General features: G+C 34.2%; 2 protein-coding genes across 3 annotated transcripts; both read left to right on the forward strand.

Moving 5' to 3' along the window:
• The first annotated feature begins 10,258 nt into the window (after positions 1-10,258).
• On the forward strand, positions 10,259-12,854 carry LOC112726719 (transcription termination factor MTEF18, mitochondrial). 2 transcript variants are annotated; one of them, XM_025776219.3, is made up of 2 exons: positions 10,259-10,614; positions 10,876-12,854. In XM_025776219.3, exons 1-2 carry the CDS (start codon positions 10,325-10,327, stop codon positions 12,014-12,016), a joined length of 1,431 nt encoding a protein of 476 aa, XP_025632004.1. In that variant the 5' UTR covers positions 10,259-10,324; the 3' UTR covers positions 12,017-12,854. The 2 variants fall into 2 exon arrangements, 1 of the variants encoding a protein (XP_025632004.1); XR_003812562.2 differs by having other exon boundaries at positions 10,264-12,275; positions 12,412-12,854.
• Positions 12,855-12,862: 8 nt separating this feature from the next.
• Positions 12,863-15,892, forward strand: LOC112726720 (oxygen-evolving enhancer protein 3-2, chloroplastic). The gene is made up of 3 exons (XM_025776221.2): positions 12,863-14,561; positions 15,161-15,456; positions 15,675-15,892. Exons 1-3 carry the CDS (start codon positions 14,246-14,248, stop codon positions 15,771-15,773), a joined length of 711 nt encoding a protein of 236 aa, XP_025632006.1. The 5' UTR covers positions 12,863-14,245; the 3' UTR covers positions 15,774-15,892.
• The last annotated feature ends 6,397 nt before the right edge of the window (positions 15,893-22,289 follow it).

Here is a 22,289-nt window from a genome sequence, read left to right on the forward strand (position 1 = left end):
GATGCCATAAACAAAAGCTGAATAAAACACCTGTCTCATAGCATGAAATCATAATCCATAAGTATTCAGAGTAGCATACTTCAGACCCAAAATAACACAAGCCAGCCCCAAAAAAACCTAACATGGCATAATGACACTTATGTTCATAGCAAGTACTACTAACCCAAGATGACAGTAACAAAATCACAAAAAACTTGGTTAGCACTTAACATGCCATAATGCATAGTAACTACATCAGTTCCAACATGGAACTAAAAACAAACTGAAAACCCAAGAAAGTAAGGTCACTTCTTGTTGCTTGCTGATTTCTTTGATGGTGGTGGTCCATATTGCTTTTTCTTCTTCAAGGATGGGGTGGGTATGAAGCATGTGAATCTGCTTTGTGTGGCTGGGCTCGTTGCTGCCATAGTTTTCCTAGTCACATTTGGTGGCCTAGATGTGGCTGAAGGTTGGGCTTGAAGAGTGGGCCTAACTAATGGACCTTGTGGCATTGACCCAGACCCACTACTTGGTCCTGCAGCATTGGTTGGTGAGAGTGGGATATGAGATTTATACCCAGCAGCATGCCTGACAACCCTAGGTTGAGCAGGGGACGGTGGTGCAGCTGCAACATTAAATGAAGGAGTGAGAGGTGTTGTTGAGCTTGCTGTTGTTCCTCTTCGAGTGGTCCTGCCTCTTCTTCTTGTTGGTGGTGTTGGTGCTAGTGGCCTTGCTGCCACTGGAGGTAATGGTTCTGAGCTGGTTGCTGGTGTAGTGGCTGCATTAGGGGGTGCAGCAGTTGTTGTTGTAGTAGACACATCAGGCTCAGTATTCTGTATCAATAGGGTCGTTAGTTAAAAAAAAAAGGGGTAAATCAGTTCCAGGACCAACATTTTGGAAACAATAAGGTTTGCTAAAATACAATTGTTTACCTCATCAGGCTGACTTTTTGGGTGGCTTTGAGTGAGGTCTTACTCATCTGCAACATGTGCAGCCTCCATGGTCTCCTCCCAGTTAGCTTCTTGCTCTCTAGCTTCATCCTCATCAATGTCTTCTTCTTCAGCTGCTGCTCCAGTTGATCTCTCAGGGCAAGTTCTACTATTATGTCCAACCTTGCAGACACACAATGAATAAAGTAATCAGCATTCATCAAATTTAGAAATAGTTCAATGATATTATGTAAGTAGGTAGTAGAGAATAAATTTGTTTGACTGACTCTCTTGCAGGTTTGACATGTTATCTGGCCATATCTTCTCTTGGCATTATATTGGCTCCCAAAATTTTTCTCGCTGCTGTCCTTCTTCCTCTTCTTTGAAGGTCTGCCAATAGGCCTCTTATATGGAGGAGGCAGACAAGGCAACCCTTCATGATGCTCCCAATACTCTTGACTTGATATACTGTTAATGTGAAACTGGTAGGTCATGTTGTATGCCTCAATGGTGAGCTTGTGATGGACATAGTCTTCAGACTTCTCATTCTTTCTCTGGATTGATGCAATACCATGATAGCATGGTAGTCCAGTCAGCTGCCATTTTTTGCAGGAACATGTTCTCTCTCGTGTATTCACCCTCACTCTATGTTGCCACTTTCTGACTTCAAGTTCGTTATGCTCATCATCACCACACCATTGTGCTTCCCAGAAGTTAGCTTGTTTTTTCTCCTTCTCTAATCTACTCACTTGTATAGGAGATATTTGTCCAGTGTAAGCCATGAGTGCATCCTTGTGATTTGCCATCGTCTTCATGATATAGAACTTGAGCTCCTCAAGCATTGTCAGTATGCTTTTCCCCCGCACCCACAATGGTTGAATTAAACGATTCACAGTTATTGCTTGTCAAACTATCTACCTTTGGCCACTCAGAAAACCTGCTTCTCGACCACTGTTCTTGCTTAAACTTGTCCAAATACTCCCACACTTGTTTATTGATCCGTTTCACATTAGCCATTGCATCCTTGAACTCTTGATCAGTTGTTGCTTTTGCACATTGCCAGAATGTTCCCTTAAGTTCCTTATCCTTCCATCGTTTGTTCAGGTTTCTCCACATATGCATACAATAAAATCTGTGTTTCACACCTGGCATCACATCCTGTAATGTTGGTATCAATCCCTGCATTCATAGGTAAAATCAGCAGTTAGCATTAATAGATATAAGTAACTCAAATAAGAATATAAGAGTACAAGTGAGCAGATACAGTGCATATCACCTTCTGCTGGTCGGACATAAACACCCAGTCATTCTCATTGTAGTCCCCCATGTCAGTATGTAACTCCTCAAGAAAGAATCTCCAATTTTTTCGAGTTTCTGCATCCACAACACCGTATGCAATTGGAAAAAGTTGGTTGTTCGCATCTTGACCAACTGCTGTTAGTAATTGCCCTCCAAAGTAACCTTTTAGAAACGTCTCATCCAACACTATGAAGGGTCTGCACCCTACTTTAAATCCATGCTTGCAAGCAGCCAAACAAATATACAAGTTCCTAAACCTAGACAACCCTTCCTGCTGTGGAGTAGTCCCCATGTTGGCTCTTGACCCAGGATTAGCCTTGATGATTTCATTCAGATAGTCTCTAAGCCTTAGGTATTGATCCTTCTCCGTTCCTTCGATAACATCTTTGGCCTTGTCCATATCTCTATACATCATCCTCTCATTAACTGAGATATCATACTCCACCTTAAACCACTCCTGTGCCTCCCTTTGTAACATGTTGGGATAGATTCTGAGTTTCGGCACAAGCTCCTCAGCAACCCAGGCACAATTAATTGACTTACTCTTGTTGCTTCTTGGACATGTATGCTCATCCACAAATGTCTTAATCTGAAACGAGACTGGATAGTTGGTCCTCGAACAGTAACACAACCAAGGGCAGTCGGGGTCGTAGCAAATCACCTTGCACCTCTTCTTCTCATTCCTAAGATAGAATACCTGTCTCCCAATTTGTATGTTGTACTTCTGCACTACTGCTTTAAAGTGTTCCATGGTCTCGAACTCCATGTTCAACTCCAGAGTGATTTTCCCAAATGGTGTGTTCGGGTTATGTTGAGGAAATACAGGTTTATCTTCATCATCAGATCCAGGAAGGCTATACAGTTCATCAGATTCGTATTGGTACATCTCAGGTCCACTGTCTCCATCTGCTCTGTTCGGGTTAGGCACCTCTACCCTTGGTGCTTCATCATCCTTTCCAGGTACAATTCTCTGCCCAGATGGTTGAGGCCGTAGATGATTTCTCCTTATATTTGTCCTCTCATTTCTTTGTGTTTGTGTATCTGTTAAAACATCAGTTCATATATGTCAGCCATGATGCAATACTTATCCAAACATGCTGTAACAAAACAGAAACAATAATTTTACCTGCAACATTTTTTGTAGCTAGTTCCTCTGCCCTCAACTCATCCACAACTGGTTCTTCGATGTTAGCACCTTCATTGGCAACATGTGCATCATCATCATTGGTCTCATGTGTTTGTTCATTTACTGTTTCATCTTCTCCATGATCACCCTCAGGTTGTTCAGATTCAGCAGCTCTTTTTTCTTGGGATAAACCACTTGGTGGTGGTCTTAGATGCCTCTTTCTCACCTTCTTAACAACTTTCTTGGAGCTGCATTCTTTTCAGTGTCTTTATCCCCATTTTCGTGATTCACATCTTCATTCATAACACCACCCTCACATTTATCCGACTCATTAACATCAACAGCCTCCTCAATCACAACTTCATTCAAAGTCTCCTTCACAACAATAATAAAAGCCTTATTCAACTAATTAACCTCACCGGTGGCCTCATTCACAACTTCAGTTTCCCTCTCATCACCAGGTGGATTGACCTCAACCACACTCTCACTGCTACCATCAGACACCACATCGTCATCAAGGATTTCAGGGTTGGCATCAATGGGGTGATCAAAATAGAGATGGATAATGTTGTCATTTTTAATCGCACTCTCACACATCCTCATCACTTCAGCATCTGTCCTAAGCACTCTAAGACCCTTACCTAATTCGAAACCAGGTTCTAGCCAATACGCTTCATTATATCCAGGGTAACCCAGGTCTAAAAATAACCCCTCAACAAAAAATAAGTTACATGTCTCCACATTCACTCTGTGTATCTCAATTACTAAACCCCCTTCGTATATCACATTACCATCTCTAACCCTTTTCAAGGTACCCATGTGATGATACACAAACGTAACTACATGATCCATCTAAGAAATAGTAGAGGGAAGATACAATGAATAAACAAGATGTCACCAGCAAACAAAATAAACCACTACTTAAACAAAAAACATGAAGCAGAACGTACCTCTTCGTACGGTTGCTCCTAGCGAAGAATGGTGAGCCAACGATGCCACTTGAAAACCGTTACCCTTGATTCGACAATGTCTCTCGCCTAGTCTCGTTCTTCTTCGCGCCAAGCTTCCAGAGCAACGTCTCTCCCTCTCTACGTGACCTTTGAGTTTTACTAGTAGTGACACACTAAGTTACAGTAACTCATTAACTAGTAACAACATTTGCTAATTGGGTTTTAGGACAAAATTAAATTGGGACAAAAACAAAACTGAATTAGGTTAACTTAATTCCACGTAGGCTAATCAAATTTTTAATTACAAATTCCAACTAATATAAAACTCCTATTGTCAGCAAAAACCGGCGTCCACGTAAGTATCGTACTCACCGGAGCTATGGTCCGGCAAGCACGTGGACACGCTTGGCAAAAATTTAAAACATTTAAGTACCTTTTTGTCAATAACAATAGTCAAGTACCAAAATGTCAGTGTTTCAATCTTTCGGGTACCGAATTGGTCATTACCTCTAATATAAAATATAATAAATAAAAAATTAAGATTTGTTTATTAGTTAAAAAAAATACAAACTTATTAGTAAGAAAAACGTGTAAGGAGCCAATGAGTAGTAGCTCAAATGGCATACTCTCCCCATACTCAATTAAGAGGTTGCGGGTTCGAGTCTCATATCTTTGGTATAAAAAAAAAAAACAACGTGTAAGGATGGTCTAATAAATTACAAAATATTAATATTTTTTTATAAAATTATATTTTAAACTCAAAAAAATCTTACAAATTTATATGTATATAAAAATAAGTTTAATTTTAATTTATTTATAAATTGATTATTAAATTAAATTTAAATATTTAAATATTTTTAAATAATGAATTTAAAACTTCATTACTTTTGTTAATACATATATTTATATAAAATTATTTTATACGGTATAAAAATTAAAATCTCTATTAATAATTTCATAAAGATTAATCCATTTGCACTACCTATCTATTTTTCATCAATTTCTTTCTCCACCCATCATCATCATCTCATCGCTTGGAACCTTAACACTATGTTTGATGGTGGAAACTCATGTGCTGTCGATTTTATGTAAAATTAATGGTTAAAAACGATTAAATAATTTGACTAATTTGACTAAATTTTCATCTAATAACTCTTTACTATTAATTTCACATAAAATCGACTGGACCTGAATTTTTACCATATTTAATTCTCGCGTGTTGTACTTACCATAGCATTTACCCTTCTCAACTTGGGCTGCTGCAATCTTGTGATTTTGTATTATGAATATGAAGCTTTGTTTATTAATAAACAAAGCGCATAGCATATGATTTGTTTTTGTTGCATGTTTTTAAGTAGTAGTAGTAGTATATATAGTGTTGTTAATTTAGGTTCACGTGTAAAGTGAAGCATGAATTGAAAAATATGGAGAGGGAGATAGAGGGAGTCACGTGGCAACACGTGGTCCCATAATTGCACTCGTGCGTGTCACTTTGTCCCCTTCACAACCAGACACACAATCTCTCTACAATCATTGGATACTCTCAACTAAATCTTCACGCGTGCTTAGTAAATTTTAGAATTTTGCATACTTTATTCTCAAAACCTATATATAACTGGTTTTGGATTAATGCATCCATCATAACGCAATAATAAGTAACAATGAAGTTTTTGTTAACAAATTTAGAAAATATTTAATTCTTATTTCTTCATTTAAAATAAATTAATTTTCTCAAGTATCCAATTAATAATGGTAAATATATTATATGGGTGGGAGGCACATACATCTGTGGTCACATGTATGGTGAAGAGTGAGGACATTATTGTCAAACTCAATGCCCAATCATTTTTCCAACTTCAAATACATACTAGGTAGGTATGTACGTTGCTTATACTTTACATATGCTTATATATATATATATATATATATATATATATATATATATTTGTTGTGTAATAATTAACCATCACTACTCTTGTCATATACTATTATTTTGTAATCTCATTTGTCCACATGTGTATTTGAATGGGTTATACTACGTACACTAAAATTAGTTACCAATATAAAATATATGTTAAAATATAAATACATATTAAAAAGAAATTAAATTACACATATATTTATACATTAATTTTAGTGACTAACATTTCTCATATTTGGAACTAGAGTGTTCAAGTTCCGTTCTGATTCCAAGATCCGGTTTGGATCTAAGGAAGAATTATTTAGGTTCAGATTTGTTATTTTTATTTGATATTATTTTTAAATCGAAATTAGATTATGCTTTGATTTACTGGTTTAACTCAAAATTATTTTTATAATAAATATTTTTTAAAAGAATAAAATTAATCATGTTATATTATATTTTTATATTTTAATTAATATTTGTTATATTATATAATATTATTTTATTTTAAAAAATTTATATATACTAATTTTATATTGAATCAACTTAATTTATTTTAAATTATTTTTAAATCGGATTAAGATAGATATAGTGACATTTTAAGACCGGATCCAATCTAATAACACCTCTAATTGGAAAAAAAAAATGTAAAAAAACATTTGTCCGCTTCCGAATTTTCATTTCATAGCGCTTTTCTAATTTAGCGTTAACGACACATTAATTTCTAACTCCTTTTCAGGCTACATTTCTTGGCTGTGATAAAGAGATATATTAGTACTATCAATAAACATCGTCACATGATTCCCCCTCTCCTCTTTTCTTTTGGCTGTTTTTATGGCATTTGGATGAATTTGAACTATATATATACTGACGCACACCTCAGGTCATGATGGTTAGAAGGGTTGGATTTAAAATCTTGAGGGACAGTTAATTATAAAAAGAACATCATCATTTTGCTTCGAAAGAAGAACTGAAGGGATTATATAAATAGTACAACAATATACAATATAGATATATAATCTTTTAGGTATTATATTTTGTATATTAAAAATATTAATTATACTTAAAATTAGCTACTAAATATTATTTTTATATATTTATATATATTAATTTAATCACAATAAATGAATAATTAATTTTGTTAACAATAATATAATAAATTTTTATGAAATGTTAAATATATTTTTTTATGTGATAATTAATTGATGACTAGTATGGTTCGTTGGTTTAGAAAAAAATTGTTTTATTTCAATCACCATCATATCATTTGATACAATCCCAATTTAATTAGTTATTAATAGGATTGTATACGGATTGGATTGGAACGGATATAGCTTATAATTTTATTCGATCCGTATTGTATTCATTGGATCAAATTGGATACGATATCCGCATTTTTTCAAGTTGGATCCGATTCGATCTGCATCGGATCAGATATTGGGTATATCCATATAATTAAAAAAAATTATTTTAAGGCCATTTTTGGCTCTAGAAAATCTATTTTTCACCTATTTAACCCTATTTACTCCTAAAATATTATCAATCAAAATTCTCTTGAATAAGAAAAGAAAAATAACAACACGAGATCTAAATTTAATTATTCTAAGTTAAAGTACAACATAAAAAATTAAAAATAAGATATAATAAAATTCATAAAACAACACACTAAAATTCATATCATATTAGGGTTTACTTTCTTAAACTATACTATTTATATGAGACGTGCAGATATGCGGATTTGTGGATCAAATCTGTGGATATCACTGCCAAATCCGCAATCCGATCCTATCATAGTGCGGATCGGATAATATCCTTAAAATTCGGATTGGATGCGGATAATTACTGCGGATATGCGGATATTATCTGATCCAGCCCTAGTTATTAATTGAGATTTCACTATTATTATAATTTGTAATAAAAAAGATTTAATTATTAAAAGATAAATGATGCAGAGAGTGGTAATGTGAGGTTAGCTGGTACGAAGTATTAGAATATGTGTATGGTATGTACTGTGTATTATGCAAGATGAGAATGAAGGAGTTGAAAATGGAACGGTAGAGCCCACGAAGCATGCATGGGATGCGAATTTTGTGAAGTCAGAGGGAACCTAATAATATTGATGAGTGGGTCCTCTTCTGTTCATGTGATCCGATCCCATCTCACGTTTTATTTTGCATAGATTAGGGAATCAATACCCTCACTTTTACACACAATCATGTTTTGGTTTTTTGGATGTGCTTGTTTGTGCTACTCAAATATATTCTATCATTTTTCACTTCTCGAATCCTATTCGTTTATAGTTTCAATAAAGTGCAAAAATAAAGTAAAATGTAAGGTGTCAATTTTCTCATACAATTTCAATACTAATAGTAATGGTAATTAGTGGAGTGGAGGCTGCTAATTCGTTCCCAAAAACTAATTTAAGTGGTGAAAGATGTTTTCATGTAAATATCAGTTACGCTTAGAAATGAATACGTCAGGTCTATATACTAATTTTATTCTGTGAATACTTAATTCGATTAGTTGCAAATAAGGTTTAAAATAGAATGGGTTGAATTGCGAATATAGTAAAATTTGAATTTAAATTTAATCTTATTTGACCTACTTGTACTTTGGATTTATTAGTGTATATTGTAAAAAGATTATTGTTAGCAAAGACTTGACGATGAATTGATATGATGATTATGTTGTTTGTAATTTTAATATTGAGTTGATTATGATTTAATTTTTTTTAGGACAGCATGGGAGTAGGTTGGGCTTGAAAAATTTTCAACATGCAAAGAGGAAAAAAAAATTTAAATTTACGAATAGAATTATAGTAGAATTATATGAAAAAGTCTAGGAACCAACAATTTTTGAATTTTGTGGCCATCATTTAACCATTAAAAAAAAAGTGAGTGATCTCCTATCATTAGATATAATCTCACACCGTTAAAAACACTATTGATGTCTAATTAATCGTTACAAAACACAAAATTACTGACCCCTTGCACTCCTCTTATTTTTTTGGGTATTCAAAAGGGGCTTAAAGCCCAAGGAACACAAATAAAATGTAAATCCTACCGTTTGTAGTTATCAAAAAAAAAAAAAAATCCTACCGTTTGTAGAATTGTAGTAATGAATATTTTCGAGTAATCGAACTAAATTAGATCAGATAAACTCTGATGCTACATAACTCAACTTCAAAAATTAGTAAAAGAGATGGGCGATATTTTGCAGTTTGCACATTCATACTTGTAAATATTCTATAAATATTCTAAAGAAAACTATACCATTGAGAAACTTGAGACAATAATACGAGAATATCTTTTTGTTTTCTTCAACTGCATTATATTTTGGAAACTTGCTGGGTATTGTATTTAATGTGTTGATCCAATGAGGCCCAGCATTAGTTGGATCATACCGGCCACCCTTGTAAATTATTCGAATTCGAACAGTTTAGCCTACATATCATTGAAGTTTGGTTCCGGGTCCAAAAATTGATTGCATGCATTGACCAAAAAGATCAATAACCTAAAAGCTAAAAGGCTAAAACATATATATTAGAGTAAAATAGTAAGGTAAAGTATTGTACACCAACTTAAAATTAATTGAGTGGTCAGTTTAAATAAGTATGTAGTTCTAATCCTACTTAAATGTTAGTGAAAGATTTGATAGTAGAATAACATTAATGTTATTTTAAATATTTTGTGATAAAAATAAAATAATAAAAATATTAGAAAATCAAAATAAAATTCATCTCAAATATTGAGAGTCAAAACAATACTTTATCCTATATATTATATAGAACCAATTTTTAATTATGGTGTTAACCTTAACCCCAAAAAAAAAAAAAAAACAAGTCTCAAAAGATTTACATATCCAATCTAATAACCAAAAAAAATCAATAATATCTTATAAAATAATAAATATAGATAAATTAATTTAAATTAAATTTTTTTATCATAATCATAAAAATTAATTTAAAAATAGTATATCTGTCTCTAAAAAAAATTATTAATATTTTTTTTTAAAAAAAAATAAATCTGTGTGAAATATAATATAAATAGAGCGGATTTATTTGTCCCTCTCCTAGAAAAGAAATTAAACACTTGACATTGTTACTGTGTTGATAGGACACCATGATTCCATAAATACGATGATGCAAGGGGAAGGAGAAGTGGAAAACATTCCGCACTGTACGATGTTGTTCCTTCACCGCCGTCTATGCACCACCGCCACCAGAACAAAGGTTCCTTCAAAGTACAAGAACCTTGCTCTCTCTCAAGCCCAGAAGATCCTCACTGATTACCTTCATTCCACAAGGTCCATCCCTTATGCCTTTGCTGATCAGATTGCTGCTAATTCTCACACTTCTATCTCTAACCTCATTGCAAAGGTGGGATTTTCAGCTCCGTCTTTCTCCCACACCCTCAACAAGTTCCTCAGGTACAACCCCATCAATGAATTTGAGTTCTTTTTTGAAAGCATTGGCATAAAGTATAGTCAAGTTCCTAACTTGTTGCCACCCCATAAGTTTTTCTTCTCTGAAGATGGCTCTATTTTAGATGCTGCTTGTGTGCTCTATGAATTTGGGTTCCCTTGGGATAAGCTTGGTTTGCTTTATGTGGAACGTTGTTCTGTGTTTAGGTGTAATACTGATGAGTTGAAGGGCAGGCTGTGTGTGCTGAAAAGTTATGGTTTTTGCAGTGTTCAGGTCATTGGGATATGTTTGGCTTTCCCTTTTGTTTTTGGTGAGCAGGGAGGAGTGTTGGAAGCTGAGATTGATGGGCTACTTGCTGATCTCAGGTTGGTTTTTCTGGATTTTGATTTGGCAGGGTTTGTTGAGGGGAATGCAGATTCTTGGTACGAGGTATGTAGGAAAATTCGGGTTTTTTACAATTTGAATAGTGAGAAGGGTAAGATGGGGGAACTCATTGGAAGGTATAAGAATGTGATTCTTGAGCATGGAGAAGAGGAGTTGATGCAGAAAGCTGAGTATTTTTCTAGGTTTGGTGTCAAGAAGGAGGAAGTAGCTCGATTGATCCTACATGACTCGGAATTGTTGAATTTTGATTTCGAAACGCCGGTGATCAATGTATTGAAGCTGTTGAAACACTTTGGCATGAGCTCCAAGGATCTCGAGGATGTGCAGCGAAACTATGCTCATGCATTGGGAACAATAAAAATGGTTAATTTGCCTAATGTAATGAGGGCTTTGGGTTTAAGTAAGTGGTTCTTTAATAGGATAAAGGACGGGACGCATCAACTCTTACTGACTTATGTCACAAGCTTTCCCAATGAAGACCAAGATAAAGGATATCAAGATGGTTTAAAGGCGATTCGTGCTTCGAGAACCCCAGTTCACACCATGAATAAACTGAATTTCTTGCATGCCTTAGGCTTTGGAGAAACTGCTTTGACCATGGCTATCCTAACTTACTTGAATGGGACTAGCAGCGAGTTACAGGAACGATTCGATTGCCTTCTTCATTTAGGGATTGAATTCTCAAAGCTCTCAAAGATAGTTGCAATTCGACCTAAGGTTCTAAGCCAACACCCGAAAATCATTGAGAAAAAGATTAAGTTCCTCTATGAGGAAATGGGATCCTCTGTGGAGCTTTTGGACACTTTTCCAGCATTCTTATGTTTTGACTTGGAAAAGCGCATTAAACCTAGGTTCAGATTCTATATGTGGATGATAGAAAAGGGTTATTGTGCCAAAAACTTCTCTATAGCAACCATGATTGCGACCAGCGACAAGAACTTTGTTCCTCATGCTTTTCGTATCCACCCAGCTGCTCCGAAACATTGGTTTGAGCAATTCTATCTCCGCAAATTGCCGGAATGATGAATCTGTACAGATTCTTAATACTTGGTTATAATTCTTCTTCTGGAGTTGAAGACAAAAACATTTGAGATATTGCTAGAAAACTTGTTACAGAGATGCATTTCCTTTGCAGTGGCAGTGAGATAGACATCAAGAACAACCTGCAAGTATCTTGCATAGTTCTTACTGACATCCTATCTCGGATTTGAGATAAAGAAACCATGAATTCTGTGCACCTTTAGTCATGCTTCTACAAAGTGATTATGTTAGAGGGAGCTATGTAAGTAGGCCAATTGAATGTTTCACTAGGACTTGTTTCCTTTCATCATGTAAATTGGATTTTTGTTTCTTTGGTTTTCGCCCTGAAAAGTTGCTGGAGAAATGTGATACCATTTGATAAACTTCATTTGTTGCAGCAAGACTGGGAATGGCTTCCTAAACCATTGATGTTGGTGCTTGTGGAAGGTGATGGAGTTGAGATCAAATCTTTTCATTTGATGGTTATGGCCCCCAAAAGTAAAAGAAACCTTGTAACTGTGAATCTGTGATCATTCCTGAAAGAAAACAAGCTACCAAGTTCTTCACAAAGTGCAAGCATTGATAATTTGATAGGATTGCAAGTAACACTAGGTGGATCATTATGAATTTATGGGGTAACTAGATCAATTGAGCACTTGTATAAGGGGCAAAGTAATTGGCCTACATTCTCATCATTAACCAAATGTTTCATTATCAAGAGAGAAGCAAGAAATGTAAGTTGAGCAATTATTATTTTTTTTTTCTGGGCTTCTATTTGTTGAGGTTGTTCATCATATGGCAATATGGAAACTGTTATATTAACCACAAATTTGATACTAAAGTTTTCAATTTTTTCATTTTTTTTCAGTTGAAATTTCTAGCATTAAGGGTTGATTACTTAGGTCTAGTTTGGGTAACTAACTTAATTAAGCTCCTTTTGATAAAATAACTTAAACAATAAATGACTCTGTTAAAAGTAACTTATAAATAAGTTATTTTGTGTTTGGATTTTTAACTCTAAAAGTGCTTATTTTAAAAAAATGTAATGAAAAGTAGAAGTATTATGAGAGAAGTCATTTTTTTTAACTTCTCTATAAGCTCCAAAATAGCTTCTTAGAAAGTTGCAATTTGGTTTTGAAAATTGCACCCGACATTAATACTACTACTTTTTATAAGTCAAAAGTTAAAAAAAGCTACTTCTAGAGTTTCCCAAAGCCCTTAGTAGATTCTTATAGTTTTACAAAATGTTCTGTTAGGTGTTTGTAGATTATTAGATAAAAGTTTTCAATTAAGTATTTATTAATTTTTTTATAGAATGAAATATTCTAAAACTATTCAATTCCTTTTAAAGCCAATTGTTAGTAAGGATTTTATTAAAAAAATATTTAACATAAAAACTTAATTATAAACTTTTAAATTATTGATATAAAAACTAATTGGTGCAAAATCTAAACAAAAAAATTTAAATTATTGATATAAAATATATAAAATTTAAATTATTGATATAAAATATAATAAATAAGAGAAAAACCCAAAACAGTCATGACAATTATTTCGAAAGACAACGAGATCTTTGACAAAAAAAACCTAACCCGACCCTTGATAATTACCTCGAAAGGACAACGAAATCTCTGTGCCAAAAAAAGTCAATGTTATTTTTTTGGGCACAGGGACTAATCAGTCCAAAAAAAAGATCAAGAGCCGGATTGGATATTTTTTTTTCTTGGGATTTCGTTGCCCTTTCAAAGTAATTATTAGAGTTCGAGTGGGATATTCATTCTAAAAAATTAAAATTTATTTAATTAATAAAATCCAACGCTTAAAAAAAAGTTTAAGGATAAGGATAAATTAATATTTACATCTGTCAATTCATTCAGCTTTTACAAGTAACTAAACTAAATGACAAAAAACAAATAATAGAAGGGAAAATGAGATGTTAAATAATGAAAAAAAAAAAACAGTTTTAATAATCTGTGAATCCACGTGTCAAAGTGTTAAAGGGTCCACGTAGGCAAACACAATCCAGCATGTCATGAAAGAGGAAGAATCCTTGGAACATGATTGGGCAAAAGCATATCCAAGTTTATCCAAATGGCAGATATGATAAGCCACATTCCACTCCACAACTCTCCATCACACACGCCCAAAACAAAACAATCATATTTGAAGCTTCTCTTCTCTTAGTTCACATTCACATTCAAGTTTCCACAAACGCACTCACATATCTTAAGAATGGCCCAAGCAATGGCATCAATGGCAGGTTTGCGAGGATCATCACAGGGTGTGCTTGAAGGGAGCATCCAGCTGAGTGGGTCAAACCGGTTGATGAATGTGGCAAGTGGAAGCAACAGCAGCAGGGTGGGTGCCACGTCAGCAAGATCAGTGAGTGTGAGAGCACAACATCAAGAGGCTTCTCCACAGAGCAGCAGAAGAGCCATGATTGGTGCTGCTGCTGCTGGTTTGGCTTCTGCTTCCTTTGTTCAAGCTGTTCTTGCTGATGCCAAACCCATCAAAGTTGGCCCTCCTCCTCCTCCCTCCGGTGGACTCCGTAAGTCTTCACTTTCTTTCATTCTTCTACAACCTCCTTTTTTGTTCTTCTTTACATGGATATATCTCTTTATACTAGATGTGGTTATGACTTATGAGAGAAGAAAAATAGTCACACAATTGGCATTAGATATAGTTTCTAGAATTTAATTTTGATGCACCACGTGCATCTAATTATATATCGCTACAAAATAACTACCTTTTATATTGACTACAAAAAAGATTATCCGAAAGAACTGATATGATTGCACGAGTTACTCAGCATATCAAAATTAAACTCTAGGTTCTATTAGTCTAATGATAGTGATATGTCTCTCACATGCACATATAAAAATCAGCTACTAAATCAATTATATATATGTAATTTTATATTTTAACATAGATTTTATAGATGTGACTAATTTGTTAGTTGAAATATAGTTATCTAATATTATGTAACGAGGGTCAAGTAAAAAGAGCACAACTTAACTATAGTTGAAACTTGAAACCGGTGATTTTTATGTAAATTGTACTATAGTTGATATTTAGGGGGATAAGATTTTGTTGTTGTGGCTGAAAATTATAACCATGGTGATTTTATGTTATGGAAAAATTTGGCAGCTGGAACACTGAACTCTGATGAAGCAAGGGACCTTAAGTTGCCATTGAAAGACAGGTTCTTCCTTCAGCCATTGTCACCAAGTGAGGCAGCACAAAGGGCAAAGGAGTCAGCAAAGGAAATTGTAAATGTGAAGCAGTTGATAGACAAGAAGGCATGGCCATATGTTCAGAATGATCTCCGTCTCCGCGCCGAGTATCTTCGATATGACCTTAACACTGTTGTCTCTGCAAAGCCTAAGGATCAGAAGAAACCCCTCAAGGATCTCATTGGCAAGCTCTTCCAGGATATCAGCAATGTAAGTCAATAATGGCCACACTGCGAAAAGAGATGAGAGAATTTTAAAATATTTGTGCGATTGGTTTGCATTTTTATTCTCTGTTTTCATTTTTTTAGTATTTTCTGTTTTCGGAATTTTATAAAGAAAAAAGAGAAAACAGCTTTTTACTAGTGATGTTTGTTGTGAGAGTTTAGAGTTAGACTAATCAAAATGTGTTTTTTATGTGTGATTAACAGCTTGATCATGCAGCAAAAGTGAAGAGCACCCCAGAAGCAGAGAAGTACTATGCTGAGACTGTATCTTCTCTGAATGATGTTCTTGCCAAACTTGGTTAAATATGATTAGTATTTTCATGCTTTTTCCTGTCTAAGCTTTGTGTATGATTTTCTCAGACACTTTGTTTGACTGATGATATTTGAAGGAAATCAAACGAGGGCAAGTTCATTATGAATAATGTGGGAAATCATCAATTGGCCTTAGCTAGCTTCTATAATGAAACAGCCTAATAATATGATCAATGCCTATCATCACTTTACTCTTCCTACAATATAGAAAATGAATAACCAATGTTTAATTTCTTATTACAAAACAAGAGTAAGTAAATAAGAATTGTATCAATATTTGGCTCATAAGATATTAGCCCGGGAATTCCATTTGAAGGAAGAATACCATTTAAGTTGCTGCATCAAAGATTTGCAATGGGAGAGAAAATGCTATATGTTGCTTGGGAATCTAATTTTTATCTATGTATCATTAGTTTCTATTCAAAGTTTAATCTCTAAAGAACGACTATATCCCCAATATGGGTTGGTCGTGAACTCATTCGTACGTTTAAACAAGTGTTAAGAGTTTGAATATCGTGTTATGTATGCTGCAATCTATTGATCAACAATAGACGTTTTAATGGAAATCAGATTCTCAGTAGATTAATTTTAACTTGTTGGGCTGCGAAATGCCATAGAAAATAAAAAAAAACACTATATAAATAAACAACAATATTACATATATATTAAAAATCAATCACCAGATGACAATATATTGTCATATGAACATCTTTGTTAAAAGTAATCATTCACTACTACAAAAATTATACACGTATAGTGAATTTGATTAAATGATAATATAATATTGTTTGTATTATCATCTATTAAGGTCAGATTTTTTATTAACTACATTTATTTTGTTATCTCTAATATAATTGCTTCTTTTTCTTTTATTACTAAAAATAAGAGTAAAATTTGAATCCGTAAACTCTAAGTGAGTATAAAAAAATTATACTATTTAAGTTATAATTCACTGACTATCTTCCTTATTTTTTACGAGAACTTTGTTCTGGTACGTATGTATATACATGCCCTATATGTATGTATATGTATGTACGTACGTATAAGCAAAGTACAAAAAAGATAAAGTGAAAGGTATATATTAATGCAAAATAAAATTACTAATATATGTTTGTTGTAAAATAAATAAATAAAGAAGATATAATAAATATAAAATAAAGAAGTATAAATAGAAGACACTAATATTAATATCCTACCATAATAACGATAATTTATATATTAATATTATATTTGTAGTATATGAAGAGAGAAAGAGAAAGAAGAGCTTTATTATATATTGTACGTAGAGAGAGAGGGAAAATATTTTTTTATTGATGTGTTCTCACGCTATAAAGCCTTATTTATACTTATACAAATTCATCATTTTCAACCTTTTATTAAAAGCTAGTCTTCGTAAGAATCTTAACTTTCTCCCTTGAAAACTTCAGCCGCCCATATTATAAATGGGCATCCATCTCATTTGTGCTTATCACAACACTCCCCCTTGGATGACCACTTAGGATTATGCCTCGTTAAAACCTTACTAAAGAAAAATCCAATGGAAAAAAACTTTAGTGAAGGAAAAAGAGTACAAAATCCTTTGTGATGAGAACTGTCTCATTAAAAACTTTGTCAAGAAAAACCCAATGAGAAAAAAACCTGACCAAGAAAAAAAAGAGTATAGTCTCCTCCTCTTGTTGACATCATTTAATATCTCGAAATCGGCGCATCGTAATCTGATGTACCAATTTTTCAAAGGAGGATTTTGGAAGTGACTTTGTAAATAAGTCCGCCAAATTGTCACTTGAGCGGATCTGTTGGATATCAATTGTCCCTTGATTTTGAAGATCATGAGTGAAGAAGAATTTGGAAGAAATATTCTTTATTCTATCACCTTTAATGTATCCACCTTTAAGTTGAGCAATGCATGTTGTATTGTCTTCAAACAGGGTAGTTGGAGCTATTTTATGATCAATCAATCTACATGATGACATAATATATTGGATCAAACTCATGAGCCAAAAACACTCGCGACTTGCTCATGTATCGCTAGTATTTTAGCATGATTAGAGGATGTTGCTGAAATCGTTTGTTTCGTGGACCTCCATGATATAGCCGTACCACCATATGTGAACAGATATCCTATATTTGAGATCTCCCTTTGTGTGGATCAAACAAGTATCCAGCATCTGCATAGCCAACTAATTATGACTTGGATCCATAGGGATAAAACAATCCAATATCAACCGTTCCATGAAGATACCGAAAGATTTGTTTGATTCCATTCCAATGTCTTCTGGTTGGAGAGGAACTATATCTTGCTAGTAAATTCACAGCAAATGATGTATCGGGTCTTGTATTATTAGCAAGATACATTAGTGCTCCAATGGCACTAAGATATAGTACTTCATAACCAAGGATATCTTCATTTTCTTCCTTAGGACGGAGTTGATCCTTTTCCACATCCAAAGATCTTACGGTCATTGGGGTACTTAATGGATGTGACTTATCCATATAAAATCTCTTCAAGATCTTTTCTGTGTATGTTATTTGATGAATGAAGATCCCACTTTTTTATATGCTCGATCTGCAGGCCGAGACAAAATTTAATCTTTCCAAGATCTTTCGTCTCAAATTCTTCTTTTAGAATTTTTATAATTGTTGGAATCTCTTCAAGAGTTCCAATAATATTTAAATCATCAACGTACACAGCAATTATAATGAATCGAGATGCAGATTTCTTTATGACAACACATGGGTAGATATCATCATTCTTGAATCCATTTTTGGCCAGATACTCAGTAAGACGATTATACCACATTTGTCCAGATTGCTTTAGACTATATAAAGATCTTTTCAATTTGACTGAGTATAACCCTATGAATATTCATTGGATGGTTTAGATATCTTTAATCCTTTAGGGACTTTTATATAGATATCACGATCTAATGAGCCGTATAAGTAGGCTGTTACCACATCCATTAAATGCATATGTAGTTTATGATATGCAGATAAACTGACCAAATAACACAATGTTATTGCATCCACCACAGGGGAATACGTTTCTTCATAATCTATACCGAGCCTTTGTGAAAGACCTTGTGCTACAAGTCGAGCTTTGTAGCGTACAACTTCATTTTTCTCATTTCGTTTTCTCACAAATATCCATCGGTATCCAATAGGTTTTACATCTTCTGGTGTACGGACTACAAGTCCAAAGACTTCACGTTTTGTAAGTGAGTCTAGCCCAGCCTTCATGGCTTCTTCCCATTTTGGCCAATCATTTCTTTGTCGATATTCTTCGACTGATCTTGGCTCAAGATCCTTATTTTCATACATGATATTCAATGCCGCATTATATGCAAATATTTCATTGACAATTGTCTTATTTTGATCCCATTTTTCTCCTGTAAAGACATAATTTATTGAGATCTCGTCATTTTCACAATTTTCAGATACCTGAACGTCTTCTGGCGTTAAAACTATATAAGAATTTTGGACAACTGTAGGTGTCTCTACTATGTCTTTTTCAATAGGAATAGTATTTTACCTCTTTTCTTTTTCAAGAATTTTTGTCTTTGGAACCGACAGGCCTGCCACGCTTCTGGCGTGAATTTATTTCAGTGGCTATTTGTCTGACTGGGACATCAATTCGAATTGGGGCATTTTCCGCTGGTATATAAGATTTGGTTATCTTCTTTGTATCGAAAAATGCATCAGGCAATTTATTTGCTATTCTTTGCAAATGTATAATCTTTTAAACTTCTAGTTCACATTGCCCTGATCGAGGATCTAAATGCATCAAGGATGATGCATTCCAATTAAGTTTCTTTTTAGGAAGTTTATTCTCTTCCCCTAATGTTGGAAATTTTGATTCATCAAAATGACAATCTGCAAATCTAGCTTTAAATACATCTCCAGTTTGTATGTCAAGATACTCACTATAGAGGGAGAATCATATCCAACATATATCCCCAATTTTCTTTGGGGTCCCATTTTGGTGCGAGAAGGTGGTGTAATGGAAACATATATCGCACACCCGAATATTCTTAAATGAGAAACATTTAACTGCTGGCCAAAAGCTAGTTGCATAGGAGAGAACTTATGGTAACTCGTTGGCCTCAAATGAATAAGTGTTGCGGCATGTAAAATAGCATGCCCCCAAACCGAGGTTAGGAGATTTGTTCTCATAAGTAAGGGTCTAGCAATTAATTGGAGATGTTTAATAAGTGATTCTGCTAACCTATTTTGTGTGTGAACATGAGCTACTAGATGTTCAACACTTATTCCATTAGCCATACAATAAACATAAAAGGCTTGGAAAGTAAATTCACCAGCATTATCAAGACAAATTGCTTTGATTAGATTTTCTGGAAATTGTGCTTTTAATCGAATAATTTGAGCAAGTAATCTCGCAAACTCCAGGTTGCGAGAAGACAATAAGTACACATGTGACCATCTCGAAGATGCGTATATTAGGACCATAAAATATCTAAAAGATCCACATGGTGGATGAATATGTCCACATATATCGCCTTGAATCCTTTCTAGGAATTCAGGGAACTCAAATCCAATTTTTACTAGTGATGGTCTTAAAATAAGCTTTTCCTAAGAACATGCAGCACAACAAAATTATAGCTCTTTCGGAGCCTTCTATCACATTGCTTGAGCCAATAATAGTATTAACATATTCTTCTTTTGGCATAAGATGGGTAAAATATATATCACTTTTGAGAATGGTGTGCAAACTGGCACTATCCGCAATGCATACATCAGTCGTTTATGATTGTCTAGCTGAATAATGTGTGAACATTGACTGTGAAATTAATGTGTGAACATTGACTCTGAATTGAATCTAAAGTACTAGTTTTGATTAATTTTGTGCATTTTATACCAGACGTTCGGGTATAGATCAGAACAATTTGAGTGTATTTTAGGAAAGTTTGGGTGTATTTATAGTTTATGGCTTTTCTTATTATTTTAGTTGAGTTGTTGTCGCTCGCGTGTAGATCAGTAATATTTGGGTGTATTTTAGTTAAATTTTTATTTTTTTTTATGATGTGCAGAAACTATATAATGTATCCTTGTTGTTTTTAACATGGTGTATTTTGCAGCCCCTCTGTGTTGTTGATGACCAGTTTGTTCCCAAGGTTGGAATGACTTTTAACACCCTTGAAGATGCTGCAAAATTTTACAAGGACTATGCGAAGGCTGTAGGTTTTTCTACAAGAGTTCGGAGCACAAATAAGAAGGAAAACATAATTATGAATCAATTGATTACATGTAGCAGAGAGGAAAAATAGAAATCTAAAATATCTCTGACCGAGAAGACAAATTCCACAGCTGGTTTAAATTGTCCAGTAAGAATTTATATACACACATTGAAGGATGTTGGTGCTTGGATCATTTCGAAGGTCGTGTTGCATCATTCACATCCTTGCTGTCCAACTCAAGCAGAGATGCTCAAACAGCACAGTGAACTAAGCATGTCCGTTCGTCGTACAATACATAATAACGAGGAAGCCGGTATCAGATCAAGCAAAACTTACCAATCATTCGTTGTGGCAGCCGGGGGTCACCGCGAGTTAAATTTTATAAAAAAAGACGTGAGGAATTACATCACGAGAGAAGTGCGAAATATTTTGGAACAAGAAGATGCAAAAAATTCGAGAAATATTTATTAAGAATTAAAGAGAAGAATCAGAATTTCTTTTTCGAGCTCGAACTCGAGGACGATCAGTTGATTAAGCTGGCTTCTTGGGCCAATGCAAGGAGTAGAGCTGCCTTTGAGTATTTCAAAGATGTTATTTCATTTGACACCACCTACAATACATAGGGCCGTCAAAATGGGCCAAGCCCATCGGGCTGGCCCATTTACCCGTTAAAATGGGTGGGCTTTCACTTCTAATTCAGAGCCATTTAAATTTCAGGCTAAACGGGCTAAGCCCGATTAACCCAAAAAAAATTGCGGGTTAAACGGGGGCCCGCATAAATTTTTTTTTAAAACCAAAATTTCAGATTTTGGTCAAGCATCATTCGAAAAAAATCGACCCGACCCGTACAAAAATAACAGATTTAGAGAATTATTAAGCCAATAAATCATGGACTATAAGCCCAATTAACCAAATACTAATCTAATACTATGTAAGATTAAAAAAACCCAGCCCAAAAGATAACCCAACCCATATACAATATAAGAGTACAAAATTAAAAAAAACTCTCTCTAACACTCACTTAAGGTTCAATCGTACAAAGAAAAAAGAAAAAGCACTCTATAGTAGTCATAGCCCATATGCCCATCAGCCCATATGCCCTAAATGCTAAATTCCTAATTCTTCAATCTTCATTTCTTCTACATAGCAAACATTTAAAGGAAAAAGAGAAAGCACTTTGAAGTAGCATAAATCCCTAATTCTTCTGCACAGCACCACAGCCTCACAAATTTATGCGTGTGTCCATCCTTCTTCTGGCGATAGTAACTTCTTTGTCAGTGTCATCGATGAGCATCCCCACCATTAGAACCTTGCG

This window comes from Arachis hypogaea, chromosome 12 (genome assembly GCF_003086295.3).
Source record: "Arachis hypogaea cultivar Tifrunner chromosome 12, arahy.Tifrunner.gnm2.J5K5, whole genome shotgun sequence".
Classification (NCBI taxonomy): Eukaryota; Viridiplantae; Streptophyta; class Magnoliopsida; order Fabales; family Fabaceae; genus Arachis; species Arachis hypogaea.

What these genes read in the sequence shown, in the direction of transcription:
- LOC112726719 (XM_025776219.3), top strand. Translation starts at nt 10,325, where the DNA reads ATGATGCAAGGGGAAGGAGAAGTGGAAAACATTCCGCACTGTACGATG. An exon ending in ACCCTCAACAAGTTCCTCAG is followed by an intron (nt 10,615 to 10,875) that starts GTACAACCCCAT and finishes TGGTTTTTGCAG; the next exon opens with TGTTCAGGTCATTGGGATAT.
- LOC112726720 (XM_025776221.2), top strand. Translation starts at nt 14,246, where the DNA reads ATGGCCCAAGCAATGGCATCAATGGCAGGTTTGCGAGGATCATCACAG. An exon ending in TCCTCCCTCCGGTGGACTCC is followed by an intron (nt 14,562 to 15,160) that starts GTAAGTCTTCAC and finishes AAAATTTGGCAG; the next exon opens with CTGGAACACTGAACTCTGAT. An exon ending in TCTTCCAGGATATCAGCAAT is followed by an intron (nt 15,457 to 15,674) that starts GTAAGTCAATAA and finishes TGTGATTAACAG; the next exon opens with CTTGATCATGCAGCAAAAGT.